The sequence below is a fragment of the Nelumbo nucifera genome, chromosome 6 (assembly GCF_055504915.1).
Source record: "Nelumbo nucifera cultivar China Antique chromosome 6, China Antique-T2T, whole genome shotgun sequence".
NCBI classification, from domain to species: Eukaryota; Viridiplantae; Streptophyta; class Magnoliopsida; order Proteales; family Nelumbonaceae; genus Nelumbo; species Nelumbo nucifera.
This window is the reverse complement of record NC_142654.1, coordinates 14,960,811-14,986,003: the sequence shown is the minus strand read 5'-3', so window position 1 is coordinate 14,986,003 and position 25,193 is coordinate 14,960,811. Positions and strand designations below refer to the sequence as shown.

General features: G+C 40.1%; 2 protein-coding genes across 3 annotated transcripts in view; both read left to right on the top strand.

Moving 5' to 3' along the window:
• Positions 1 to 21,277, top strand: part of LOC104589769 (alpha/beta-Hydrolases superfamily protein) — a 78,083-nt gene extending 56,806 nt beyond the window's left edge. Inside the window, exons 11-13 of one of the 2 annotated variants that reach the window (XM_010248206.3) lie at positions 18,244 to 18,294; positions 19,786 to 19,890; positions 20,655 to 21,277. In XM_010248206.3, coding sequence (XP_010246508.1) covers positions 18,244 to 18,294; positions 19,786 to 19,890; positions 20,655 to 20,801 — 303 coding nt within the window. In that variant the 3' untranslated portion in view covers positions 20,802 to 21,277. The remainder of the gene's footprint in view (positions 1 to 18,243; positions 18,295 to 19,785; positions 19,891 to 20,654) is intronic. The other variant, XM_088889762.1, reaches the window with a different exon arrangement.
• A 2,718-nt stretch (positions 21,278 to 23,995) lies between these two features.
• LOC104589762 (uncharacterized) lies at positions 23,996 to 24,927 on the top strand. Its single transcript, XM_010248194.3, has one exon. It carries the CDS (start codon positions 24,225 to 24,227, stop codon positions 24,789 to 24,791), a length of 567 nt encoding a protein of 188 aa, XP_010246496.1. The 5' UTR covers positions 23,996 to 24,224; the 3' UTR covers positions 24,792 to 24,927.
• The last annotated feature ends 266 nt before the right edge of the window (positions 24,928 to 25,193 follow it).

The following is a 25,193-nucleotide window of genomic DNA, read 5'->3' as shown; positions in this document are numbered from 1 at the left end:
AGTACAAGTGCATTTACCTTTCCGCAGGGCAATAGGAAGATCGAGGTCTAAGGGAGAAGAAGCAATGACAGGATCTGTCGACGAGAGCTGAATTGGAGGGGTCGGTGCTCTTCTGTGAGTATACACTTGTTTGATTGGTGGCCTCTCAGTAGTAACTGGCATGGGAGGTGAATCTACAACTGGAATGGGAACCACGGGAAGGGGATCCGGAACAGGGACGAGAAGAGGAACTATGGAGGAAGGAGAAGAAACCACAATATCTGAGATAAAAGGAACTTAGGGTTATAGCACACAAATGACATCGGAGCACACAAGTGACTTATGGAAGTTAGGGTTATAACACTTATACCCTTTTTGAGTCCTTGAGTAGCCAAGGAAGATACACTTAGTAGCTCGTGCATCTAACTTGTCTAAACCAGGCCCCAAGTTTTGAACAAAACAAACACATCCAAAGACTCTTGGGGTGAGAGGAAACGGAGACAAGGTGGGAAACAACACCGAGAAGGGGGATTGACTTCCAAGGATGGACATGGGCATCCGATTGATGAGAAAGCAGGATGTGAGGACGACATCACTCCAAAAATGCTTTGGGACATTCATATTCAGCATCAAAGACCGAGCAGTTTCAAGGAGATGTCGATTTTTCCGTTCAGCTACACCGTTCTGTTGTGGGGTGTAGGCACAAGAAGTTTGATGAATTATCCCATGGTGCTCCAAGTATTGCTGAAATGGTATTGAGGTGTACTCTTTGGCATTATCGGAGCGAAGAATTTTAATATGAACACCAAATTGGGTACGTATTTCAGCATAAAATTTTTGAAAAATAGAAAACAATTCACTGCGATCTTTCATAAGATAAATCCATGTCATCCTTGAAAAGTCATCAACAAAAATTACAAAATACTTATAGCCATTGTATGACATCACTTTGATCGGATCCTAGATGAACTAAAGAAAAAGGACTCGAGACACGATTATCAACTCTTGGACTAAAAGAGACTCTATGATGTTTCCCAAGCTAACATGACTCACAATCCAATGATGAAACTCAAGGAAGGAACCAGCAACTTCAGAGCCTTGAGAGAAGGATGACCAAGTTTGCAGTGCCATTGAAGAGGAGTAAGAGACGATTGAAAAGCTACTGGAGGGCCACCACCATCAAGGTAATACAATCCACCTGCCTCATGCCCTCCACCAATTTTCATCCCCATCTTGAGATCCTGAAACACACAAGAAGAGGGAAAAGATTATGGAACAATTAAGTGACTTGGTTAATCTACTAACAGACATAAGATTAAAAGGGAACTTGGGAACATATAAAACAGATGATAAAGAGAAGAAAATACATTAGGAGTCCCAGACATATGGCCCAAGGCTCCGGAGTCAATGGTCCAGTGTGAGGGCTTGGAAGCCAAGCAAGCCATACCTGAATGGGCAAGGGTAGCTGTGTTCTGCTGAGATGTCTGAAGGAACTGCTCATATATTGCACGAGGTACACTCACCATCTCCTTCTCAGAAGCACCAGTAGATGTGGAGGGGATCGGGTCAGTATGCTGACTATCAGTAATTGTACCACTACCCTTAGTCACAGCATGGTTAGTCCAAGTGTTGGGTGGACCATGTAAATCATAGCAGAAATTAACCATGTGCCCCTCTAATCCACAGTGTGTACACTTCCTAGGGGCATTACCTCTTCCTTTACCACGACCTCCCCCTGAGTCCCGACCTCCACTTCGGCCGCCAGCACGGTTAAACATGGGACCACCATAGTTACCTGGAAGTCCACGACCACCACCACCACCACCACCACCTCTATTTCCACGACCTCCCCCTCTAGTCACCAAGAAACCAGATCTGTTTGAGAGAGAAGAATGTTCTATAAACTCAATAGATGTCCTCCTAAGACAGGCAAAAACATCTTCAAGTGAGGGAAGAGCAGACCCCCCCCCCCCCAGTATTTGTGCTCGGACAGGTTCATATTCAGCCTTCAAACCCACTAGAAACCTTGTCACATCAAGTTGCTCACGTTGTTGTTGCTGAACCTGAACATCCTGTGTCAGAGGATGATACACATTGAACTCATTTCGGATATTCCTCAGACTTGCATAGTATTCCTCCAAGCTTTGACTGCCTTGCTTCAGATTAAAGTACTCTTGGTACAACTGATACACCTTAGTTGTATTGTCTTGTCCGGAGTACAATTTCTTAGCATGATCCCAGATTTCTTTAGCTGTATCTAGGAACATAAAGTTCACACTAATTTTTGGTTCCATGCTATTCCATAGCCATGTCATTATTTGTGCATCTTTCTGTTCCCAGTCACTAAACCCCGGAGAATCAGAGGAGGGTTTCTCCTCTCTCACATGTTTTACCTTTTTCTTGGCCTTTAAAAGCACCTCCACAGATTTTGCCCACGACACGTAATTCTCACCATTCAACTTAATAGATGTCATTTGAACATTTAGGTAATTTGGAAAAATCATAACGCCTGTTTTATTGTCATTCCCATCTCCAATCGATGCCATGTTAACTAATTCACCTTCAAATATTCAGCACAACCTCACGCACTTCCACAAAACTTATCTCACTTTCAGCACCACCAATTTCTTCAAATACACATTGCACATCAAATACAAAAGCTGAAATCACTCAGTCATTAAATCAAACACAGAAATCAGTATAAACACCACCACACGACACAAGGTTTCACTTTCAACTATTTAGAAGCATCCACACACCATTCAACACAGTACAACCACCACCACACCACTGCTGTCGTGAACTTCAGCAGTCGAAAAACCCTACTTTCAGCACACATATGAGGTAAAAACAGAGGAGAACAAGGCTGATATGCATACTAGTCACTTCAAACCTCTACAAAAAAATATTTTGAACCAAAACACAACATTTACAGTCCACTATTTGGGAAAAAAACAGAACTGTTCATACCTGTCCACAAACAACCCTCTTCGTATCACAGAATAGAGGGCATCTAGTACACAACCTCAACGACCACCACCACAGTAACTGGAGGCATACTCACCTCCAAAACCACAAAACGACTACTCCTTTTTGGCCTCTTGTCGAGCTTCCACTCAGGCTAGAAGAAAATCGAAGAAAGCTGAAATGGTTGGCGGCGAACCTAGGAAGAAGACAAATAGTGAGGAAAGAAAAAAAAAAGGAAAAGAGAACTAGGTTTTATTGCTCTGGTACCATGTAAAATCCCTATTTGATTCTAGGTTAAAGTAGAGAAGAAGAAGAGAAGAAGAGAAGAAGAAGGAGGAGAAGGGTTCGGCCAGATTAGGAAAAATCAGTCCACCTCTAGCCGACCCACTTGTATTTATCTCCAATAACATAGTTACAAGAAAGACCATATTGTCCCTCATAAGTGATGGGACACATAACTTAAACATAAATAAAATAGACCTTTCACTCTCAAATAGATAAACCCAAATGACCAAAATACCCCTGATTTGTGTATTCTAACAAGAACCATTGGCTAGGGTAACATTATGTGATGTGGAAGTCGGAGAAAGAGAGGAAACACACATGGAGTCTCGGTCATGTGATCAGAGGCTCCAAAGTCGATTATCCAAGGGGAAGGTTTTGATGCTAGGCAAGCCATACCTGAATGAGCAAGGGTGGTAGTATTCTGATGTGAAGTAGCTTAAGGAATCTCTCATACTCATCTCTTGGAATACTCATAATCTCCTTCCTAGAAGTAGTTGTGACTGTAGAAGGTGTTGGATCTTCTGGCTGATTCTCACTAGCTTCACTACCACCAACAACTGCATGATTAGCCCATGTGGAGGGTGGTCCATGCAAATCATAACAAAAGTTAATTGTGTGTCCATCTCTTCCACAATGTGTACACTTCCTAGTAGAACTTCCTCTTCCTCTGCCACAACCTCCCCTTGAATCACGACCTCCACTATTGCTACGACCAAACACAGGGTTACCACGGCCTCCCCTAACTGTACGGCCACCTCCTCTGTTCCCATAAGCTCCTCCTCGAGTCCCAACAAGTGCTGATCTGTCAGGAGGTATAGTACTCTCTGTTGGACTAAGAGAGATCCTACGGAGATGGGCAAACACTTCCTCTAGAGTAGGGAGGGCAGATCCACCTAATATCTGTGCTCTGACAGGTTCATACTCTAATTTCAGCTCCACCAAGAACCGGTAACATCTAGTTGTTCCCTTTGTTGTTGCTGAATTTTGACATCTGGAGTTAAGGGATGATAGACACTAAGTTTATTCCGAAGATTTCTCATGTTGGCATAATATTCTTCAAGGGTTTGGTTTCCTTACTACAAACTGAAGTACTCCTGATAAAGCTGATAAACTCTTGTAGTGTTGTCTTGTCCAGAATAGAGTTTCTTGGCGTGCTCCCAGATATCCTTTCCTATGTCTAAGAACATGAAGTTAACACTGATTTTAGGCTTCATACTGTTCCACAACCACATCATGATTTGAGCATCCTCCTACTCCCAATCACTGAACCCCAGAGATTCAGCAATAGGTCTCTCCTCCTGTACATGTTTCACTTTCTTCTTAGCCCTAAGAAACACTTCCACTGACTTAGCCCATGGCACATAGTTTTCACCGTTGAGTTTGATGGGTGTCATCTGCACACTTAAAAAATCAGAGGAGATCATCACACTTGATTTCTGGTCACCACTAACATCCCCCATCAACGCCATTTCAACCTACGAAGCTGATTCTGCCCATCCAAAAAAATAAAAAAATCAGTCCCAAACACTTCAACTATTGTTCTTTGAATACTGCACCAACACACTCATCCAATCCCCATGAATCTGCCCTAGCATACATTCGGCCACTTCTGTGAATAAACAATTTCATAACCACCAAAAAAATCCCTCTTGAAACTGCTCATTAGAGGGTTCAGACCACCAGAACTACAACCACTCGACCACCAAGGCTGTCACGCATGGTGACAGCAGTCCAGAAAATTTTCACTAGGGCTGTTGCACTCCCCCTTCACCTGTAACTAAGCCACCATAACCCTACGACGCCTGAATAGGTTGCCACAGATTTCTGGGGATTGCCGCAACTTTCTCCCCCACTTATGCCAGATTGTGCAGACCAGAAAAAAATAAATAAAAAAAAGGAAGAGGGTGGAAAGAGGAGTTGATCGAATGAAGCTGTAGTCTTCCTCTCTCCTTTTTAGCGGCGCTCTGATACCATGTAAGAATAGTTCAGTCGAACTGTTTTCAGAGATAGAGAAGACAGAAAGAGAGAGGGAGAAGAAGAAGAAGAAGAAGAAGAAGAGAGGAGAAAGGAGTGTCGAACTGAGAAGTCAAAGAGACTCTCCCAGCCAACCATACATTTATATATCAAAATCAGTGTACACAGACAACTATGCCCCTAATTAAGTACGGGACATGTAATTAACATAATACTTAAACAGAAAAGACTGAAGTACCCTTCCTTAGCCGACTCTAACAGAAGGGAAGGGACCTCTCATTGGAGGAAGAATCACTCTAATCAAGAGTGTTATCTAATCTCCCAGTCTATTATTAATCATTGTTGAAGGTTTCGGATAAGTGGCAGAAGAAATTGAAAGGTTTGTCGAGGTAGATGGGATAAGGTGTGTAGGGCTAAGAAGGATGAGGTTTTAGGGTTTAGAAGGGTGAATATGTTTAATCAGCCTTTGTTGGGGAAATGATTTTGGAGATTTGGGTTGGAAAGGGAGGCTTTGTGAGGAGTATAATTGCTTGCAAGTATGAGTGGTTAACTTCGGGTGGGATCCTAAAGGGGTATTTTATTCATATGGGGTGAGTGTGTGGAAGGAAATAATGAAGTTTCAATCTTTATTGTTGCCTTTTCTCCTTGCTGAGTGGGGGATGGGTCAAGCATTTGATTTTGGGAGAACGAATGGTTGGAAGCGTTTGGGTGGTTGGTGGCAATGGACAGAATTCTTTCCCAGGAACAATTAAATTGGAGAAGGTAACTACATGGCAAGTAAATGTGTCCTTTGCAAATAAGATGTTGAAAGCATTATGCATCTTCTCAAAGAACTATTCAACCTAAAAGCTTAAGCTGTTAAGTGAGGTCCTTGAATAGGTTTTATTCTCTAACATGTCTCCTCACACGAAAGCCCATTGGGCTTGAAGTGTGAACAAGCACAGGCCCACCCATACCTTGTGCTGAAACTTAATTAATTATAATGGGGGTAATGAGGATTGAACACTAGACCACTTGGTCAAAGTGGCTCTGATACCATCTCAAAGAACCATTCAACCTAAAAGCTTAAGCTGTTAAGTGAGGTCCTTGAATAGGTTTTATTCTCTAACACATCTTTTGATGGCATGTGAATTCATCAGTTTTATTTGGGACTTCTTTTTCCAGTTGTTTGGTGAAAGCTGAAATGTTGCAGTCGAAGTAGTAGAAGAGAGGAGACCAAGAGGTGTTGAGAATGTCGAACTGAATAACCTAGTCGACAGTACTATTATTTATATTAGATTATAGTACAATGTTACAGGAAATGTCTGGAATGCCCCTGATTAGTGATGGGACATCCAGACTACTTAAAATAGCAAATAAACTTAGGCCCATTAACATAGGCCCAGTACATAACAACTTAAACACAAATACAGACTAATAAGAACACTTATCAGCCGAACCATCAATACATAAAACCCCTCAACCTAACACTCCCCCTCAAGCTAAGCATGGATGTCAATCATGTTTAGCTTGCCAAGAAGGTCCCCGAATTTTGCTGCAGCCAACCCTTTAGTCAGTACATCTGCAATTTGCATCTCAGATGGAGTATAAGGAATGTAGAGTTCTCCCGAGACTATTCTCTCTCTAACAAAATGTCGATCAATCTCAATATGTTTTGTCCTGTCATGTTGCACAGGGTTATTTGCAATGTTGATGGCCTCCTTGTTGTCACAATACAGTCTGAGAGGACCCTCAACTTTAATGCCAAGCTCATTTAGAAGAGTCCTGAGCCATAGGAGTTTAGCAACCCCGCGAGGCATAGCTCGATATTCAGCTTCCACACTTGATCTAGCAAGAACATTCTACTTCTTACTGCGCCATGTAACTAGGTTCCCTCCCACAAATGTACAATAACTTGAAGTTGATTTTCTGTCCCCAACAGAATCGGCCCAATCTGCATCAGTATAAGCTTCAATTTCAATTCTATTGTTTTTTCTGAATAGAATTCCCTTTCCTGGGCAAGTCTTCAAGTACCTGAGAATCCTTTCAACTGCTTTCATATGAGGGATCTTTGGAGAGTGCATGAATTGACTGACAAATGCACCACATAAGCAATATCTGGTCGAGTGAGAGATAAATATATCGGCTTCCCTACCAATTTTTGGTATCTCTCTCTATCACAATAGTCCTCCCCTACTGATTCCTGTAGGCCATGATTCTGTTCTATTGGAGTATCTGTTGGTCTACACCCTATCATGCCTGTCTCCTCTAGGAGGTCAAGAACATACTTCCGCTGACATATGTAGATCCCCTCTCTTGAACTAGCAACTTCAATCCCGAGAAAATATCTCAAATGGCCCAAGTTTTTGATCTCAAATTCAGAGGCTAAAAACCCCTTCAGTCTTTGGATCTCTTCCAAGTCATTCCCAGTAATCACCATATCATCCACATAAACAATGAGTGTTGTAAGTTTATTATCCTGTCTCCTTATGAATAAGGTATGGTCTGCACCACTCTGAGTGTACCCAACTTTCTTCATGGCCCCACAAAGCCTCTCAAACCATGCACAAGGAGACTGTTTTAAACCATATAATGCTTTACTCATTTCACACACCTTTCTATCAAAGTCATAGCTTGGTGGAGGTTCCATAAATACCTCTTCATGAAGGTCACCATTTAGGAAGGCATTCTTCACATCCAGCTGATGAAGTTCCCATGAAAAATTTGCTGCTAATGACAATAGAACCCGAATTGTGTTGAGCTTTGCTACTGGGGCAAAGGTTTCTTTGTAGTCAATCCCTTCTTCCTGTGTAAACCCCTTTGCCACAAGCCTGGCCTTGTACCTTTCAATGGACCCGTCCTCCCTATGCTTTATAGTAAACACCCACTTGCACCCAACAGTGCTCTTCCCCTCTGGCAGATCCACTAATTCCCAAGTTCTTGCTTTCATTAGGGCTTTCATTTCTTCATTCATAGCTTCTTTCCACCTTGGATCAGACACGGCCTCTGAGTACCTAGAAGGAACATGAACAGAGGAAAGAGCAGACACAAAGGAGTGATAGGCTGGAGTAAATGTGAGTAAGAAACAAAATCAGCAATGGGATGCAGAGTGGTACAAGAACGGATAGGCTTACGGAGAGCAATAGGAAGATCCAAATTAGAAGTATGAGTGTTGGAATTACCTTGGATTGCAGAGACAGATTGATCCGAGTCCAACTGGTTGCTGTCATGAGTTTGAGGGCCCTTTTTCTTTCTGTTGTAGGTGATTTGTATCTCTTTCTGTTGCCTACTGGAGTCTTTAGGGACATCTGCAGTATCAGGAGAGGTAACCGGCACAGCGGGAGCCTCACTAGGTTGACCCGGGATGCCACAACTAGGAGTAGAAGAAGAGGATGGAAGGCCCGGGGCAGATAGGGGAACAAAAAAAGAGGGAGAATGAGAATCCTCTTCTATCCCACTAGTCTCTCCCTGAAGAGGATTCTGAGAAGACTGAAAATAGGGTTGAGACTCAAAAAAGACCACATCTCTGGTGACATACTTTCTCTTGGAGACAGGATCATAACACTTGTAACCCTTTTGCGTAGGAGAATACCCTAAAAATATTCCTTTCGTAGCCCGATGATCCAACTTGGTCTTCTTTGGATCCTTCACATGTATGAAACATATACAGCCAAAGACCCGTGGAGGAAGAGGAAAGTCTGGAAGAGTAGGACACAGAACAGAGAAAGGGGTTTTCATACCCAACACCTTAGATGGCATCCGATTTATCAGATATGATGCAGTAAGTACAGCTTGAGACCAATATTGCTTGGGAACCTTGTGCTGGAATAGTAAGGCTCGAGCTGTCTCCGATAGATGTCTATTCTTGCGCTCAACAACCCCATTTTGCTGAGGGCTATAAGCATAGGATGATTGATGTAACATGCCAGCATCTTCCATGAATAAGTTCAAGGATTTTTCAAAATATTCAGCAGTCTTATTTGACCGGAATTGCTTAATCTTCTTATCAAATTGTGTTTCAATCATTTTGCAAAATGCCATAGTTATCCATGGCACTTCAACTCGTCCTTTTAACAGGTAGATCCATGTGCATCGAGAGTAGTGGTCAATAAAACTGATAAAGTAACGAAAGCCATCAATAGAAACAATAGGTGAAGGGCCCCAAACATCAGAATGTACCAAATCAAAAGGAGCTCGAATTTCATTACTGGAAATTGGATAAACAGTTCTACATTGTTTTGACATTTGACATACTTCACAGACTAAACTCTGACTTGAAATGCCCTTAAACAATTCGGGAAACAACATTTCTAATGAAGAGAAAGGTAAATGGCCTAGCCTAGCATGCCACAGATGCAACCTAGCTATTGACTCCACACTCTCCGGACTACTAGCAGCAAATGCTTGTAAGGCTGAACGGATGTCTGCATCAAAATAGTAGAGGCCTCCATACTCATGACCGCTCCCAATCGTTCTCCTCGTCAATCTGTCCTGAAAGACACAATGAGTAGGAAAAAAGTTTATACTACAGTTCAAATTTTTGGTAAGTTTTGAAACAGACAAAAGATTTGAGGTGAGACTGGGAACATGTAGGACTGATTTAAGAGAGAGGTCCTTGCTTAGGTCAACCACCCCTTTTCCAGAGATGGTGGAGAAAGACCCATCAGCAACTCTCATCTTATCCTGACCAGACAACAATTGATATGAAGAGAGCAAGGACATATGTGTCATGTGGTCAGTTGCACCGGAATCAATAACCCAAGAAGTAGAGTCAATAGAACTAGTTGCACTAAAGGCAAAGACTATACCTGATCTGGCAAGAGAGGAGGAAGCAAAAGAATTACTCCTTAGACGGGCTAAAGCCCGACTAAGGACCTCTACCTCACTAGCAGTGAAGCCCTAGGCACCGGTTCCAGAGGAATCAGCAACCTGCCCCATGGGAGAAGAAGTCACTGTTGGTATACTCTGTGAGTTGTCACCATTGTTACTAGTGACAAGGTTCCCACTTGCCGCATGACCCTTCTGTTGCTTCTTGTCCTTTCTCAATGCAGCTGGCTTTAGGTGTGGATACAGGACCCAACACTTTTCTTTCACATGTTTCTCACCCCCACAATGAGTGCACTTAAGATGCTTCTTTTCTGGATGTCTGTTTCCCTTAGTAGAAATCAGGGCTGAATGGTCTCCAAGTTGTTCAGCTGGTTGAATCTGAGAGTCAACTTGCATCTCCTTTCTCCTCACTTCTTCATTCCTTACCAGATAATAAACATGGTGTAACTCGGGAGTTCATCTCTTCCTAGAATTTGTGACCATATGCCCTCATACACTGGGTCCAGGCCAGCCAAGAACTTAAAGGCTCTGCTCTCTTCAACCTGCTTATCATGTCTCTCCTTGTCCCTGGCATTTTCCCAGTCCAAAATCAAGTGATGGTCAAGTTCTTCCCAAAGTCCTTCCAGAGTTGCAAAGTATGTTGCAACTGTCATATCCCCTTGCCTTAAGGCAGCAATGTCTTGATTCAATCTGTAGATTTTAGCATTATTTTTCCTCTGTCCATAGGTTTTAGACACTTTTTCCCAAATCTTGGCTGCTGTGGGAAAGTGTTGAACAGTCCTGGCAACTCGTGGAGTCATAGAGGCAAGCAACCAGGACATAACTGTGGCATTCTCCTTGCGCCACACTGCATACTCCGTACTGCCAACTTCAGGTTCCTTCTTATTCCCATCTAAGTAGCCTGTGAGATCACGGGAAGTAATAAAAAGCATTGCAGAAACTGACCACTCCCTGAAGTTGTATTCATCCAGCAGCACACTTGTAATCTGCAAGCTGTGCAGATTCGGGTTTTCCAGGTTTGAAGACCTCCCACCAGGTCTGTTATCTCTAGAAGAGACCTCTCCTGATACTGAAGACATCTTGGCTGCAGACACTGTGTAGACAACACTGTTGAGACTAGCCGAAGTGATAACAGTGCTGAAAAGAGACTAGTTGCAGTATTGAAGAAGGTTCTGATAGCCCAGAACACTGTTTCAGACTTGCCGAGACTGACACAGCTCTGAAGTAGTTCAGTAACAGCAGCAAATTGGGTGTACTGTGAGCTGGAAACCGACCTGAAACTGAGGGCTCACACCACTGCACTATGCAGACTTCTCTTGGGCTTCGATTACTGCAACTGTAGAGGGTGTTCCTCCCCCTACGTCCAATACTAGGACTGCAGAAATCAGTTCTCAAACTAGGTCTGTCCTATACAGACCTCTCTTAGCAGCCGAATAGCTACTAACTACTAGAAACAGTCTAGTAGGACATCAACTTCTGGGTCTTCTTCCCTTGCGCCCTACAACCAAGGGAAACCCTAGGTTCGAACCTTGTAGTGTTCTCTTGCAACCCTAGGGTTTCACCGCAGCAACCAAGATAAAACAAAGAAAGAAAGACAGCAAGTGAGAAGAGATGGCGTCGGCTGCAACCAGGAAAGTGCTCAATGCTCTGATACCATGAAAGCTGAAATGTTGCAGTCGAAGTAGTAGAAGAGAAAAGGAGACCAAGAGGTGCTGAGAATGTCGAACTGAATAACCCAGTTGACAGTACTTTATTTATATTAGATTATAGTACAATGTTACAGGAAATGTCTGGAATGCCCCTGATTAGTGATGGGACACCCAGACTACTTAAAACAGCAAATAAACTTAGGCCCATTAACACAGGCCCAGTACATAACAACTTAAACACAAATACAGACTAATAAGAACAATTATCAGCCGAACCATCAATACATAAAACCCCTCAACCTAACATTTGGTAAGGAGCTTTGGTCACCTCAAGTGCCTATAGAAATCTTTGACATGTGGCCATCACTCAAGGGCAGCAAGAAGAAAAGATCTTTTGGAGTTGCATTCCATTTGTAGTCTGTTGGGAAGTATGGAAAGAAAGGAAGAGGTGGATATTTGATGAGAAACATTAGTCTTGGGAGAAGTTATGCAGGATGGTAGGTGCAAAACTCGATTGGGTTCTGTTGCTTCTGCATTTTCAAGGAACCAAAAGAGAAGAGTTTGGAGTCGATTTTTGGAAGACATTAGAGCTGTAGTAACAGTTCTTCTCTTATTGTTCTTGGCATAATTCTTGCTTTTGTTTTCAGATTTGTATTTCTTTTACACTGGGTGATGCCTTATCACCTGATCACCTTTGTAATCCTTTTATTTTAATGAAAATTTATTTTTTTATTAATCTTCAAAAAAAGCTTTGTGAAAATATTTGAAAATATTTAGACATTATAAACCATGATTACTACTGGCTAGTAAATGTGTAGTAAAGAAATTAGCACTGAAAATTCAGTACTTAATGAAAGCAGATGAGACCAACTTGATCAAGACATAGGAGTCTTGCCATACTCTAAGGGATACATCTCTGTTGTGAGAATGAACAACATGGGCTTGGGCCTCTTTTAGATCTTTGTTATGTTATTTTTTCTCTTGTTGGGTTTAATGGACCTGGGCTTAAGTTGTAACTCTTTCTATGTCTACTAATGGGGGGAGGGGGGCAATCTTGTCGTTTCATGTAATATGTAAGCCCTACTTTAAATACTAGTTTTGGGCTGGTTAGAAGGTTGAGCCGCTCCATTCTTCAAATTCTTCTCTCTTCTTTCTCAGTTCTTTCACTTTTCTTCTTGAATCTGATTGCAAACATGGTATCAGAGCAATAATCTATTCTTATTCTTCTTGCATACTTCTGTATTTCCATTTATTTTCTCTTAAGTGTTTCTGTTTTCTCTTTTTTTCGGAACAACAAGAAGAAACCTTAGTGCTGGTCGTGGTTATCTGAGACTGTTCCTAGGGTTTATTTTTTCCTTGGGAGAATCTCCAAGGAAGCCTAAAATATTTTCTGTTATGCCCAATTAGGGCAAGGAGCTTTGTAGTAGTCGTTTGGACTACTAGAGAGACCTGTTTCTTAGGTTTAGACACTGGATTGCAAAGGAAGGCAATCTTGTAGATTTGTGTGGACTCTTGGCAGTGTTTTTTCCTTGAGTTCAAGCAAAAGGATCTGCTGTTAGGGATTCCAGGACCATTGATAGTGTTATTCATCTTGGGAACCTTATGATACAAATTACTAATGTGAAATTAGATGAATACAACTATGGGGGAGGGGTCATTTCAGCAAGATTGTCCATGGTTAGTCATGCACTGCAAGGATACATTGATGGGAAGGTCAAGGAACAGAAAGAGGAACCAAGTTATAGGACTTGGTGTAGAGAAAATGCAACCATAATGTCGTGGTTGCTTTCTTCTATGACACCCAAAATTGCAAGGACTGCTCAGAACTATACTACAATAGCCCATAAGATTTGGAACAAATTGTATAACATTTATTGTCAATTGAAGAACATTGCAAGGATTTACAGGCTGAACCAAGACATTTCAGCTTTGACTCAAGGGAACATGAGTGTTGCAACTACTTTGCTACACTAGAAGGCTTGTGGAAAAGCTTGACCATCATTTGATCCTTGAATGGGACAGCACAAAAGACAAAGAAAAACATGACAAACAGATTGAAGAAAGGAGAATATTGAAGTTCTTGACTGGTGTAGATCATTCAACATTAGAGCATAACTTTTAGGAAGAGATGAATTTCCAAACCTGCATCATGTTTTTTACCTGATTAGGAACGAGGAAATGAGGAGAAAAAAGATGGGAATTGGTGTTTCCTTTCAGCCTAGTGAGTAATCTGCCTTGGTTTCTAACATATCAAAGGGAGGAAAAGGGGTGGATAAGAAGAATTTGAAATTGTCCCATGTGGGGGTGAGAGGCACACTAATGATACTTGCTAGATTTTTCATCCACAGTTAAAACCAACAGATTTAAGGAAGGACAAAAAGCCACATAAAAGTCCTAACATTAGTTCAGACATGTTGCAAGCTCTAATGTTGTAAACAGTGTTCCTAAGAGTACTCACACAAATTCTTTGCTCTTGGGACAGACCACTCCTACAAGTAGCTTCCCAAAGTTAACAGCTCAAGAGGTAGACATCCTTGAAACATTCATCCATTACTTCATCCTCATTTGTAAAGACAAGTATCTCTTCTGCTCTCAGTGCTATTCACTCCTCGTCCAACTCTTGGGTCATCGACTTAGGAGCTTTTGAGAGTTGACAAACTCATCTTCTTTGTTTACATCATATTATCTAACTTTCGGACAAGACATGGTAAAGATTGTTTATGGTTTTATTTCCATTTTTTCTAGAAAGGGAGACATTGAGCTTGGAATAGGACTTCTACTAAAATCAACCTTGCAAAATTTCTGATGGTTCTATTCTTTTTTCCAAAGTAACCAAGACCTTAGGTTGTGTTGTGACATTTTTTTCCCACTCGTATTTTGCAAGATCAACTGACGAGGCAAATGATTGGGAGTGGTTGTGAACTTAGTGGCCGTACTACCTTAATGAAGCTTTAGGTTCAGTTCTTAAGGCAACTACTAGTGGTAGAAATGACAATAAGTAGTTCATCAGTCTATCTTTGGCATGCTAGATTGGGTCATTTGCCTTTTCTTTTATTGAAAATTTTGTTATTAGAGTTATTTAAAGTTGTTTCCATTGAATTTTTGTTTTGTTATGTGTCAATTGTCAAACATCGTAAGGAAAACTAATCAAGTTCTATTAGTAATGTCACTGCTCATTTTGACTTAATTCATTCCGATGCTTAGGGTCCTTCATTCATTGTCTCCATGGATGGTTATTGCTATTTTATTAGCTTCATTGATCACTTCTCATGGTGCGCCTGGATTTATCTCATGAAAGAACATGATAAGGCTTCTTGGATCACCATGATATTTTGCAAGGTAGTTGAAACTCAATTTGGAAAAAAAGTAAAACTGATTTGATAACACACCTGAATATTTCAAGAGTACTCTGAACTTGTTCCTAGAAGATGAAGGGACTTTGGATTAGTCTTCTTGCACTTACACTCCACAACAGAATGGAATTGTAGAGATGAAGAATAGACATCTTTTGGAGACAGCTCGTGCTCTCTTATTCCAGCACAAGGCTCCCATGAAGTATTGGTCTCATGCAGTACTTACTACATCATACTTGATAAATAGGATGTCATCCAAGGTGCTTGGGATGAAAACCCCTTCTCTATCCTTTGTTCTAACGTTCCTGAGTTTTTGTTGCCATTGAAAGTCTTTTGTGTCTGTTTTATTGATGTTAAGGACCAAGTTAGACCAAAAAATTATTTGTGGGGTCTTCTTAGGCTATTCTCCTATAGAAAGGGATACAAATGTTTTGATCCCCTTACTAGGAGGAAATTTTTCACCAAGGATGTCATCTTTTGCAAGTCACAGTCCTACTTTGACACCCCCCCCAAAATCCGTTTCACAAGGAGAGCATTGAGGGAGAAGAGAATTCATTTGGGGTTAACCCTTTTGTCTTTATTTCTCTTACACCTACTCCATCTTCTGATGGTCCTTGTCTTACCACACCTGTCACTGGTGATGCTTCTCTTGTTGTTGCTGCTCCGACTCCTTTTGTTGGTGCTCCTACTCTACAAGTTGACAACACACATGAGAGGGAGCTACATATTTGTTTAAGAGGAGGAGAGGTCTATTAGTTGATGACTGCAACCAGTTGGATGCCTTAGAATACAATAAAGGTACTATTCCTCCCTCTTCTGATCTGGATCTCCTTGATTGTCTTGCGAAAGCCTATTTGTCTATCTTCATCATAGTTTTCAAGCCTATTTGTAAAGTATTGTGCTGATGGCTTAGTAGAGGGATACAAAGACAGGCTTATAGCCAAGGGGTTCACACAGAAAGAGGGCATAGACTACATGGAGACCTTTGTCCCAATTGCCAAGTTGAATACTGTATCGGTGCTGCTTTCCTTGGCTGCAAAATTCACCTGGGAGTAATGTTAATTGGATGTCAAGAATACATTCCTGGATAGAGATTTGCAAGAAGTCTACATGGATCCTCCACCAGGGTATGGTATAAGTGGAAGAGTGTGTAAGCTGAAGAGAGCTCTATATGGGCTTAAACAATCCCTTATAGCCTGCTTGGTTTGAGAGATTATGTAGGGCAATGAAGACTGTAGGATACCAACAAAGCAATGCTGACCACACATTGTTCTACAAGAGAAATGGAGAAAAGCTAACAAGCTAACACTGTTGATTGTGTGTGTTGATGATATTGTAGCGATAGGAAATGATTTAAGGGAAATTCAAAAACAAAAACATTTCTCGGCCTCAGAGTTTGAGATAAAGGATCTAAGACCTCTAAGGTATTTCTTGGGAATAGAGCTAACTAGGTCTAGCAAGGGGACTTACATTTTCTAGAGGAAGTACACTTTGGATTTGTTAAAGGAGATGGGGAAATTGGGAAGTTGATTTGCTGACACTTCTATAGAGCAAAATCATGGGTTACAAGGTGATGAGGAATTATACCTAGACAAGGAAAGGTATCAATAGCTTGTGGATAAACTTCTCTCTCTATCACGTACTAGGTTTGATATTATTTATGCTGTACATGTGGTAAGCCAGTTTATGCATGCTCCTTAGGTGTCCCACATGAAAGTAGTTGAAACAATCTTGAGAAGTGATAGAAGTTATACATTTGGTATTGTACTATGGTTGCTAGATCAAGTGTTAAGGCAGAGTACTGAGATATGGCTCATGGTGTTGCTGAATTGCTTTGGCTTTGGATTCTTCTGAATGAGTTGGGGATTATGGTGAGTGGTCCTTTTAAGTTGTATTGTGACAACCAAGCAGAAATTAATATTGCTAAAATCCAATTCAACATGATAGGACCAAACATATTGAAATTAATAGACACTTTGTGAGAGAGGATTGTTATTGGGGATCCTTGCATTCCCTATATGCCTTCTTCAAGACAACTAGCTGATGTTTTTTTACCAAGGGGCTTACTAGAATGAGATTTGGTGAATTGTTGTGCAAGTTGGGCATATAGATATCTATGCTCAGCTTGAGGGGGAGCATTGTGGGAATTAATGATATGGTCTTGGGCCTCTTTTATATCTCTGTTATGTTATTTTTTTCTCTTATTGGGTTTAATGGGCCTAGGCTTAAGTTGTAACTCCTTATTGCTGTCTACTAGTGGGGGCAGTCTTGTCTTTTCATGTAATATGTAAACTCTACTTTAAATACTAGTTTTGGGCTGGTTAGAAGGTTGAGCCACCCCATTCTTCAAACTCTTCTCTTTCTTCTTTCTCAGTTCTTTCACTTTTCTTCTTCAATCTGATTGCAAACAATCTAAATATGAAGGCTATTTAATAACTTAAACAGGCTTCAAATATATATGCCAGCAAATTCTGATTTTTTTAATTATTTCCTTTTAGTTGATATTCAGCTACTTTTTTGTCTTTGGTTACCCTAACCTTACTGCCATCTGGTAGTCTGTTGTAAACCCTTTAAATCCCTCATTGTGCTATCCAATTTCTGCCCTAGATAGAGTCAGCTTGATATTAGCTTTATCTTTAAATTTCTAATCTGATATCAACCCAATTAATAATAGCCTTCTTGAATTTATTGAATTCCTGGCCAACCAGCCTAATTTTCAGCACTTAAAGTCCTTCTGTCTCATTACTCAATCATCAACAGCATTCATGTGGGAAATAGTGACAAGAAATATTTATTTAGTCTCCCTTAGGATAGCTTGTTTCAATTGCAATAGACCCTTATTCTACCAATTCATCCTAGAATTACCTTGTTTGTCATAAGCTTTGATGAATGTGAAAGTGACTTATCATTCTTTAAACAATGCTTTTCAACTTCTTGTCATTGACTAAAAAAAGGAAGAAATTAAAACAAAATGTAAGTTAGGGAACAATCATAATGGCTAATAGCCTAATACTAACACTTTAAAAAGTTTCTTATCTCCAAATCCATACTTTCGTTTCCTTTCCTAATAATACCATAGTTCTAGATCATGTGTGTGGTCTCAACAAGGTAGTTACTCATATAGATGGTAATAATTTTGTAGTACTTTTTTTTGTTATTGGTGACAGAATGCTATGTTATATTCATAAGTTTACCATATTAATTTTATAGCATATTTTCTTGATCAACAGTACCATGTCATGCGGAACGTCCTCTTTATGGCAATGACAGAGTTTGATAAGGTAAATTTATCACTTGTTTATATTGTGATATTGTGAAAGATGAACAATCATTTATGAAATACTTCCAATTGTTTAACTTACCAAAGAAGATACATAAAGTACAAGGTACAACAGGGACTATACTAATAAGATACATCAAGTTACATAATCTCCACAGAGAGAGAATAGATTCTTTCTAACTGCCACCCCTTCTATTTTATTTATATGTGGATGTACAATCAGCAAACTGCCCTTAATTAAACAATACAAAGAATGACTAATGATTCCCTGTCAATAATATAAGATTCTAACAAAGACCCTAAGCCATCAATAAATCTAATTTTGTATTTGATCTTTGTTTAGTTTCATCAATTGATACTATGTCAACCTCCTCCTTAATAGGTTTAGTCAACTGATCTATGACTAGTGCAAATAAAGGAGGGCTATGTTCTAAATGTTGAAGTTCTATTATAGCCAGAAACTCCGTCTCTCCTACAGGTGTTCTAGCATTGGTTGTTGCACCCTCATTATGTCCTTGATCAGTCAGATACCTATTTGGCACTCCTTTTCCAAGATATGCTATACACGTCCTTTTAAATCCTACTATAATACCATATTTAAAATTTAGTAGGACCCTAAAACTGGTTAACAGGGATAAAGAAAATAAGAGTTACTTTTTATCTCATCTAACTACCTTGAATATACCAGTATAATGAACTTTTTACAGTAAAAAATTTGTCCTTGATGAATATGATATGGTGTATAATATGCATACAGTAACACCACATAGAAACAATGAAAATAATTCTCTTTTCTCCACATTTCCTTCTTTTTCATTATCCTTGAAATATAGTTGTGAACCTATAGTGTTTGAAAAACATGTCTGAATCACTAAGTTGGCTCACCTTAATCAGTTTTTTAAGCAGATTTGACAAGTTATTGTCCTGCTTTTTGTAACATGATATGAATCAAATAAGTTGTTTTAAGATTTTTGAAATTCTTAAATAATAGTTTATTCAAAAACAATTGGCAAATGCAAAAAAACAAGTAACTAAAGTTAGTTTTCCCCTGTTGTGGTAGTTTGCTGTCTTTTGTTTTCTTGGGTAATTTTCTTTTTTCTTTGTTAGCAATCTGGTTTTAGTATCTTATTTCTATGTTTCTTTTGTTTGTTATCATGTATGTGATTGTAAGTGAAGTTCATGCAATTCTCTCTATGGTATAGGCTAAAACTTGGATCTTGGGATATAGGATGTATACATTTAGGGCCCATCATTTACCACCCATTCCATGTTTCAGGCATCAGAGACCACTATGAATGTTTACCACCTAGTAGATGATCCAACATTCTTTTCAATTTCTGCTGCCCTTTATATTACATTATGTAGTGACTGCATGAATTTCTTCATTTGGACTGACAAGAGTCTGCAAATCAAACTGTAACTAGTTCCATTTTAAACATTTGATAAACCAAAAACCTCAACTTTGTGCTGACCATGGCCACTGAAAATGTAGCTTTCAGAAGCACCGGATTGGAGGTTCATAAGAGGAAAATGGGATCAAATTGCCTTTCTGTTTGGTCATGATGATCACTGGGGTCCATTGTCAATGTCTGAAGAGGTAGGTCCTATATTTCAGTCAACTTCTTGTGTACAGAGATGGGATTTATGAAGTTGAAAAGGTTGTTAGGGTGTTACTTTATTTGCTTTCTTGTTTGCATTTGCATGGTTGAGTAGAAGATATGGTTGCATCTTGGTTTCTTTCTCAAGGAGGGTCTACAATGTTGTTAAACATCCAGGGACTATGATGTAATTCTGTGAGTGTAGGGCCATATGCAATTCTTGAATTGTTATGTCTTCGACTTATTTAAGCCAACATATTGGTTATTTTATACCCTTTTGGGAGGGATGAAGCACAGGCTTCTGAAAATATAAACCACACACACACACACACGAACTTTCCAATGGGTTACATTCTTTTAGATAAATAAGTATCTCATATTTTATCAACTAGTTGGATGAATGTTGGGTTACTGAATAAATATTGGTAATCTGAACATGGTGGAAGTTATATTTTCAATATATATGACAGCTAAAGTATGGTCTTGGGGTTATTATAATTTATTTGACTATTTGCAATAACTGCAATAAATTTTCATTTTTCTTGTGAATGTAATAGAAAAATTTTATATTATATAAATTCTATTCGTTAGAGCACTATTAAATTTTGACTTGTGCACCACAGCGTAGGTAAATTTGATCAAGTCCTGAGCACAAGCTTTAACAACATATAGCTGTGTCAAGCCAAGTTCATCTTCTGTTATTTCCTTTTGTTTCACGGTCTTCATTTTGAGTGTTCCGCTCATTTTTCAATTGCATTTGCAGATTACTAAGCAGGTCCCAGACGTAGCTTTAACAATAGAACGGGAAGGCCACACTCATGCTTTCTGTTGCAGTGAGGCTGGATCATTATGGGTTGCTTATCATGTAGTAAGCTTAATAAATCGTCAAATTCTAATTGCAAGCCAGTAAGGTTAGATTCCTGGCATATGACCAGAAGAGAGATTTCTTTCATTAGCATAAGATGCTATATCTAGTAATTGGTCATGTGACTCGTGCCTAATTCCTTTGGTGTCATGACGCATGCAAATACCATGGACACATTTCTGTGATGCTGTTGATGCGGAGATCTTTGGTGGACAGGACTCATAGAAGGCATATTTCAGTAGCTTACAATTAGTTTACTATTGCTCTAGGGCATGCATGCACCACTTCGTAATTAGGGGTGACCATTGAAAATCTTGAAATTGAAAAGAAAACACCTAATGACTAATGTCAAAGAAAAAAAAGGGGAGTTTGTATTTCTTATCTGGAACAGAAAAATGTGACTTTATTGTTCTGAAATCTTGACATACACCCATATGCAAAACATGACAGCCCAAGGTTTACCATATACCAGTCTTATGTGGCAAATTTACCATTTGTTTATATATCTTTCATTATTCTCCTGTTATCATGTATTACGTAGTTATGATAGTGGCCATGGAAATTCAAGTATATTGTTGCCATGTTTATCAGGTCAACCAAAACTGCTTTCATTTTCAATTTCTGGGTGTACCACCCTCTGTATTTTTTTATTTAGGAAAGATAATATGGTACACCTTAGCAATACTGTACTTGGTACTTCTTCCCCCATATGTAGCTCTAGATTACCTATTCTCATTAATCTAAACCACACAATTAGTGCATCACCTGCATCCGCTATAATCCAAAATTTGTACCATTTGATTGGTCATGAGTCATGACTGTTTCTGTTCAATCCGTGTGCACTCCTGTTTTTTCCTCTATTTTTTTCCTGGACAACAGTTCATGGACTAACGGCTCCTAAGAGTCTGAAAACTGATTTAAGGGGTCTGAATTGGAGGCTTCATTGACTGTTTGTCGAGCTGTCGGTGGAGGCTGGGCAAGAATACATTATGTATGAAACATGATGGTGAAAAGGCAATTAGCAGAAAGCCAGAAACATTTTGTTCTTGGGGGGAGTTTCTTTTCTTTCAAGTATCAAGAAACAAGAAAGAACAGAGTTGCTTAATTATGATTATTTGATTATTGGAACAGTAGAGTTTACATTGGATGGCATCAGTAATGGTGATAATAACTAAAATATTCTCCCAAATTAGAAAGTTTAAAAAGAAAAATCCAACAATGCCAGCAGACAGACAATATATATCACTGCCAGAAGATTGGTGGGGCCGTGGGGGCACTGGACTGTATTGTCCCGTGACTCACAATTTCTGGCCCATCTTATGTTGTGAACCAAAGCAATCACTTAATAAAGACACTAATATCTACTAAACAATTCGCCCTCTGTACTGGAAAACTGTGTGGTGGAATGTATGATCTCGGGCTTATGCTTAGTTTAATAATACAAGATTTTCCGGTGTTTAATATCTCCAGCTTATATGTACTTAATATAGAACTCGGGCTAATTTAGTTTAATTACTTGATGAGTCAACACTCAGCCTTTGATTCGATTTGCCTCATTTGAAAGACACAGGAATCTTCTAAATGGTTTATTAGCAAACCCCTAATGATGCTGAGGGTCTGAGACCAAGAAAAAACAAGTTTAAGCAACGCTTGGTTTGAGTTTGAGCTACATTGACTTTTTACAGTCTTACTGCATCAAATCTTTTCATTTTTTTTCTCAGGTTTTTTCTGTAATAAGTCTCTGGCGAGTTTAGATTTGAACTACACTGCCAAACATCACCTAACAAACGAAAACCCAGACAAATCTATCCCAAATTCATTCGTTGGTAACATCTAATTATTCATTTTGCCAATCCGAGTTGGGCAGCAAGTTGTTGCTTGTTTGTATCTTTCCTTCTCTTTGTTGTTGGAAAAGGGGAATGTTGATGTTGATTTTTTTGTCCTCAAACGATGGGTTCTGGCCTTCTGGGTATTTTTTCAAACAATACAAGTTTTGGTTTTTCTCAAAGCAATTGAGGATTGAGAGCTGGTAAAAAAAAAATTAAGGCTATGATTCCAAATTGTACTTAATATGACATTATTTTGATTCTCATCAGATATGTTGTCTTGTTAGAGTACTGTGGTTGTCCCTATCCGAGATGTTTGAAAAGTTGTCTTTGGATTTCAAATTTAACAGAAGGGTTTCTCGGACAAGTTGCCAAGTAAAGTGATTTTTGGACATCTAGAGAATCTTAAGGAAAGCCTAAGTTAGCTGCAGCCCAAGAGGGCTCCACATGCTTTGCCAAATCACTCTCTCCTAAATATTGTAAGTTTCTAGCAATACATGTTTCATAAGAAATGTGTTCTTTTCTGCTCATTTCCCCAAAAGCAAATTGAGATTTTGAACCTTCACAACTTGTTCTTCCAAATTCCAATACTGGAAACACAAACGACATTCATTCAATAATGATACATGGCCAATCCTAAGGGTCGTCCCTCTTGAGCCTGAGGAATGACTTTGGCTCATTGGCTGTTTGGGAAAAAAAGCCTGGGTTGTTTGTGAGCTTCCTGTATATGACACGTTACTCCATTCAGTTGCTTGCTTGTCTTTTTGGCCAAAAGATTATTGATTGGAAAATCAATTTTACTTCACACCCATGAGAAATTGATAACGTGTCATGCATGGGAAGCTTCCAAACAGCCGAAGTTTTCCTCCAATCTGATGATCATGAACCATTGCACCCACAAAAGTCCATCCATGTGGCCTGGCCCAAAAAAGTAGAGTAGGGATGGAAGACGGAAGGAGGGGGGGGGGGTGGTTAGATGAGCTTCTTTTTCAAATTCTTTCAAGTGGTTCCATCAGAAGGAACAGAAGAGGGAGATTGTTGGGTAAATAGAAGGACCTAGGTGTGGGATCTCTGTCAATCCCTCCCTCCAAGTGCCAGGGCTCCAGGGCCGTGGTGCTCATACATCACAGCAAGGATATGGATGAGGATTGACCAGCAACCCAGAAAACCCATTTCCCCAGACGTGCCGAAATAAACTTGCAAGTAAAAGAAGGAATAAAGGAAGGGAGAATAGTCAAAGATAATATGAATGGCTCAGGTGTGAAATCTGGGTCCCAGATGCCAAATCTAGCGGCGAGTTTTTTGCTGCTCAGATCCCAAGATCATTCTGATGTATGAAATCTCAAAAATTTTCCCTAACTTCTACGAAAATAGTTAAGATTAGATTACTCAATATAAAACTATAATAAACGCTTGTCAGGATGGCCCGTCCTATGTGACCCTCACATGCTCAATTTATGTAGTAGCCTCAGCCTCGGTCAATAGCCCCCATAAAATCTTCCTTACACTCAACGGCAGAAGGGCGAGAGAAGGACTCAAGTCCCTAACCAGCAGACTGATTCGCTTCTCGTCTCAACAACTCTCTCTGTCTCTCTGTTTCTCCCTGCCTGTCTCCCCTCCAGGCACTGGCTGGCGCTGTACGATGTCTTCTTCACACAGAAAAGGCCTCAGCCGGAACACAGTTGCAGTGGACGTAAGTTGTGGGTGTCGAAGGCCAAAGCTCTCCGATATATTCAGCCCCAGAACAAAGAGCAAGGCTTCAGCATACCACAAGTCCGATCTCTATGGCTCCTCCTCGAGCTCCTGGGATAGAGGTGGCTTCTCGGTCGACGAAGACGACACGACCACTACATTCTCTCCCAACATGGACACGTCTCCAACCCATTCTGAGGAAGAAGAATATGATCTGAAGAACTCAAAGATGGTTACTGGGTTCGGGAGAATTGGCGAGAGCGTGGCTGTGGTGAAGGATTCCAATGACCCATATCTTGATTTCCGGCGTTCCATGCTTCAAATGATCTTAGAGAACGAAATTTACGCCCGGGAGGATCTTCGGGACCTCCTCGACTGCTTCCTGCAGCTGAATTCTCCCTACCACCATGAGATCATCGTCAGAGCCTTCACAGAGATCTGGAACGGGTTCCTGGCTGTGAGAGCAGGTGCAAGCGCAATGAAGCCGGTGGCTCGACGGATGTCACGTGAGTTCTAGGTGTAACACGTGGGAAGTCACGTGAGATGATGGGTGCACAGGTAGAAATGAGAAATCCCATTAGATATGCTGAGATTTGGTCAGGTCAGAAAAGAGAAAAAAAACCAGGCAGACTGGTGGATTTTGGGAAGTAAGTGGGCATGGTGGGAAAGCAAAGACATTGGGATTTGAATAGAATAATGGTGATGATGATGCTAAGTAGTGAAAGGGTAGGGACATGGGTTTAATGAGTTTTAATGGAAGCAGTGATAGTTTTCTGTGACCTTCTGTACATTTTCCAAATTCCAACAATTAACATTTACTGCATTATTTTGTATTCCTACGCATCTTGACGATATATGAGATTTTAGCTACCATTTACTGTTCTTTTGTTTAATGCCTTTGCTGCATTTATCATGATGA

Excerpts from the sequence above, each read along its gene's own strand:
- LOC104589762 (XM_010248194.3), top strand. The coding sequence starts at position 24,225 with ATGTCTTCTTCACACAGAAAAGGCCTCAGCCGGAACACAGTTGCAGTG.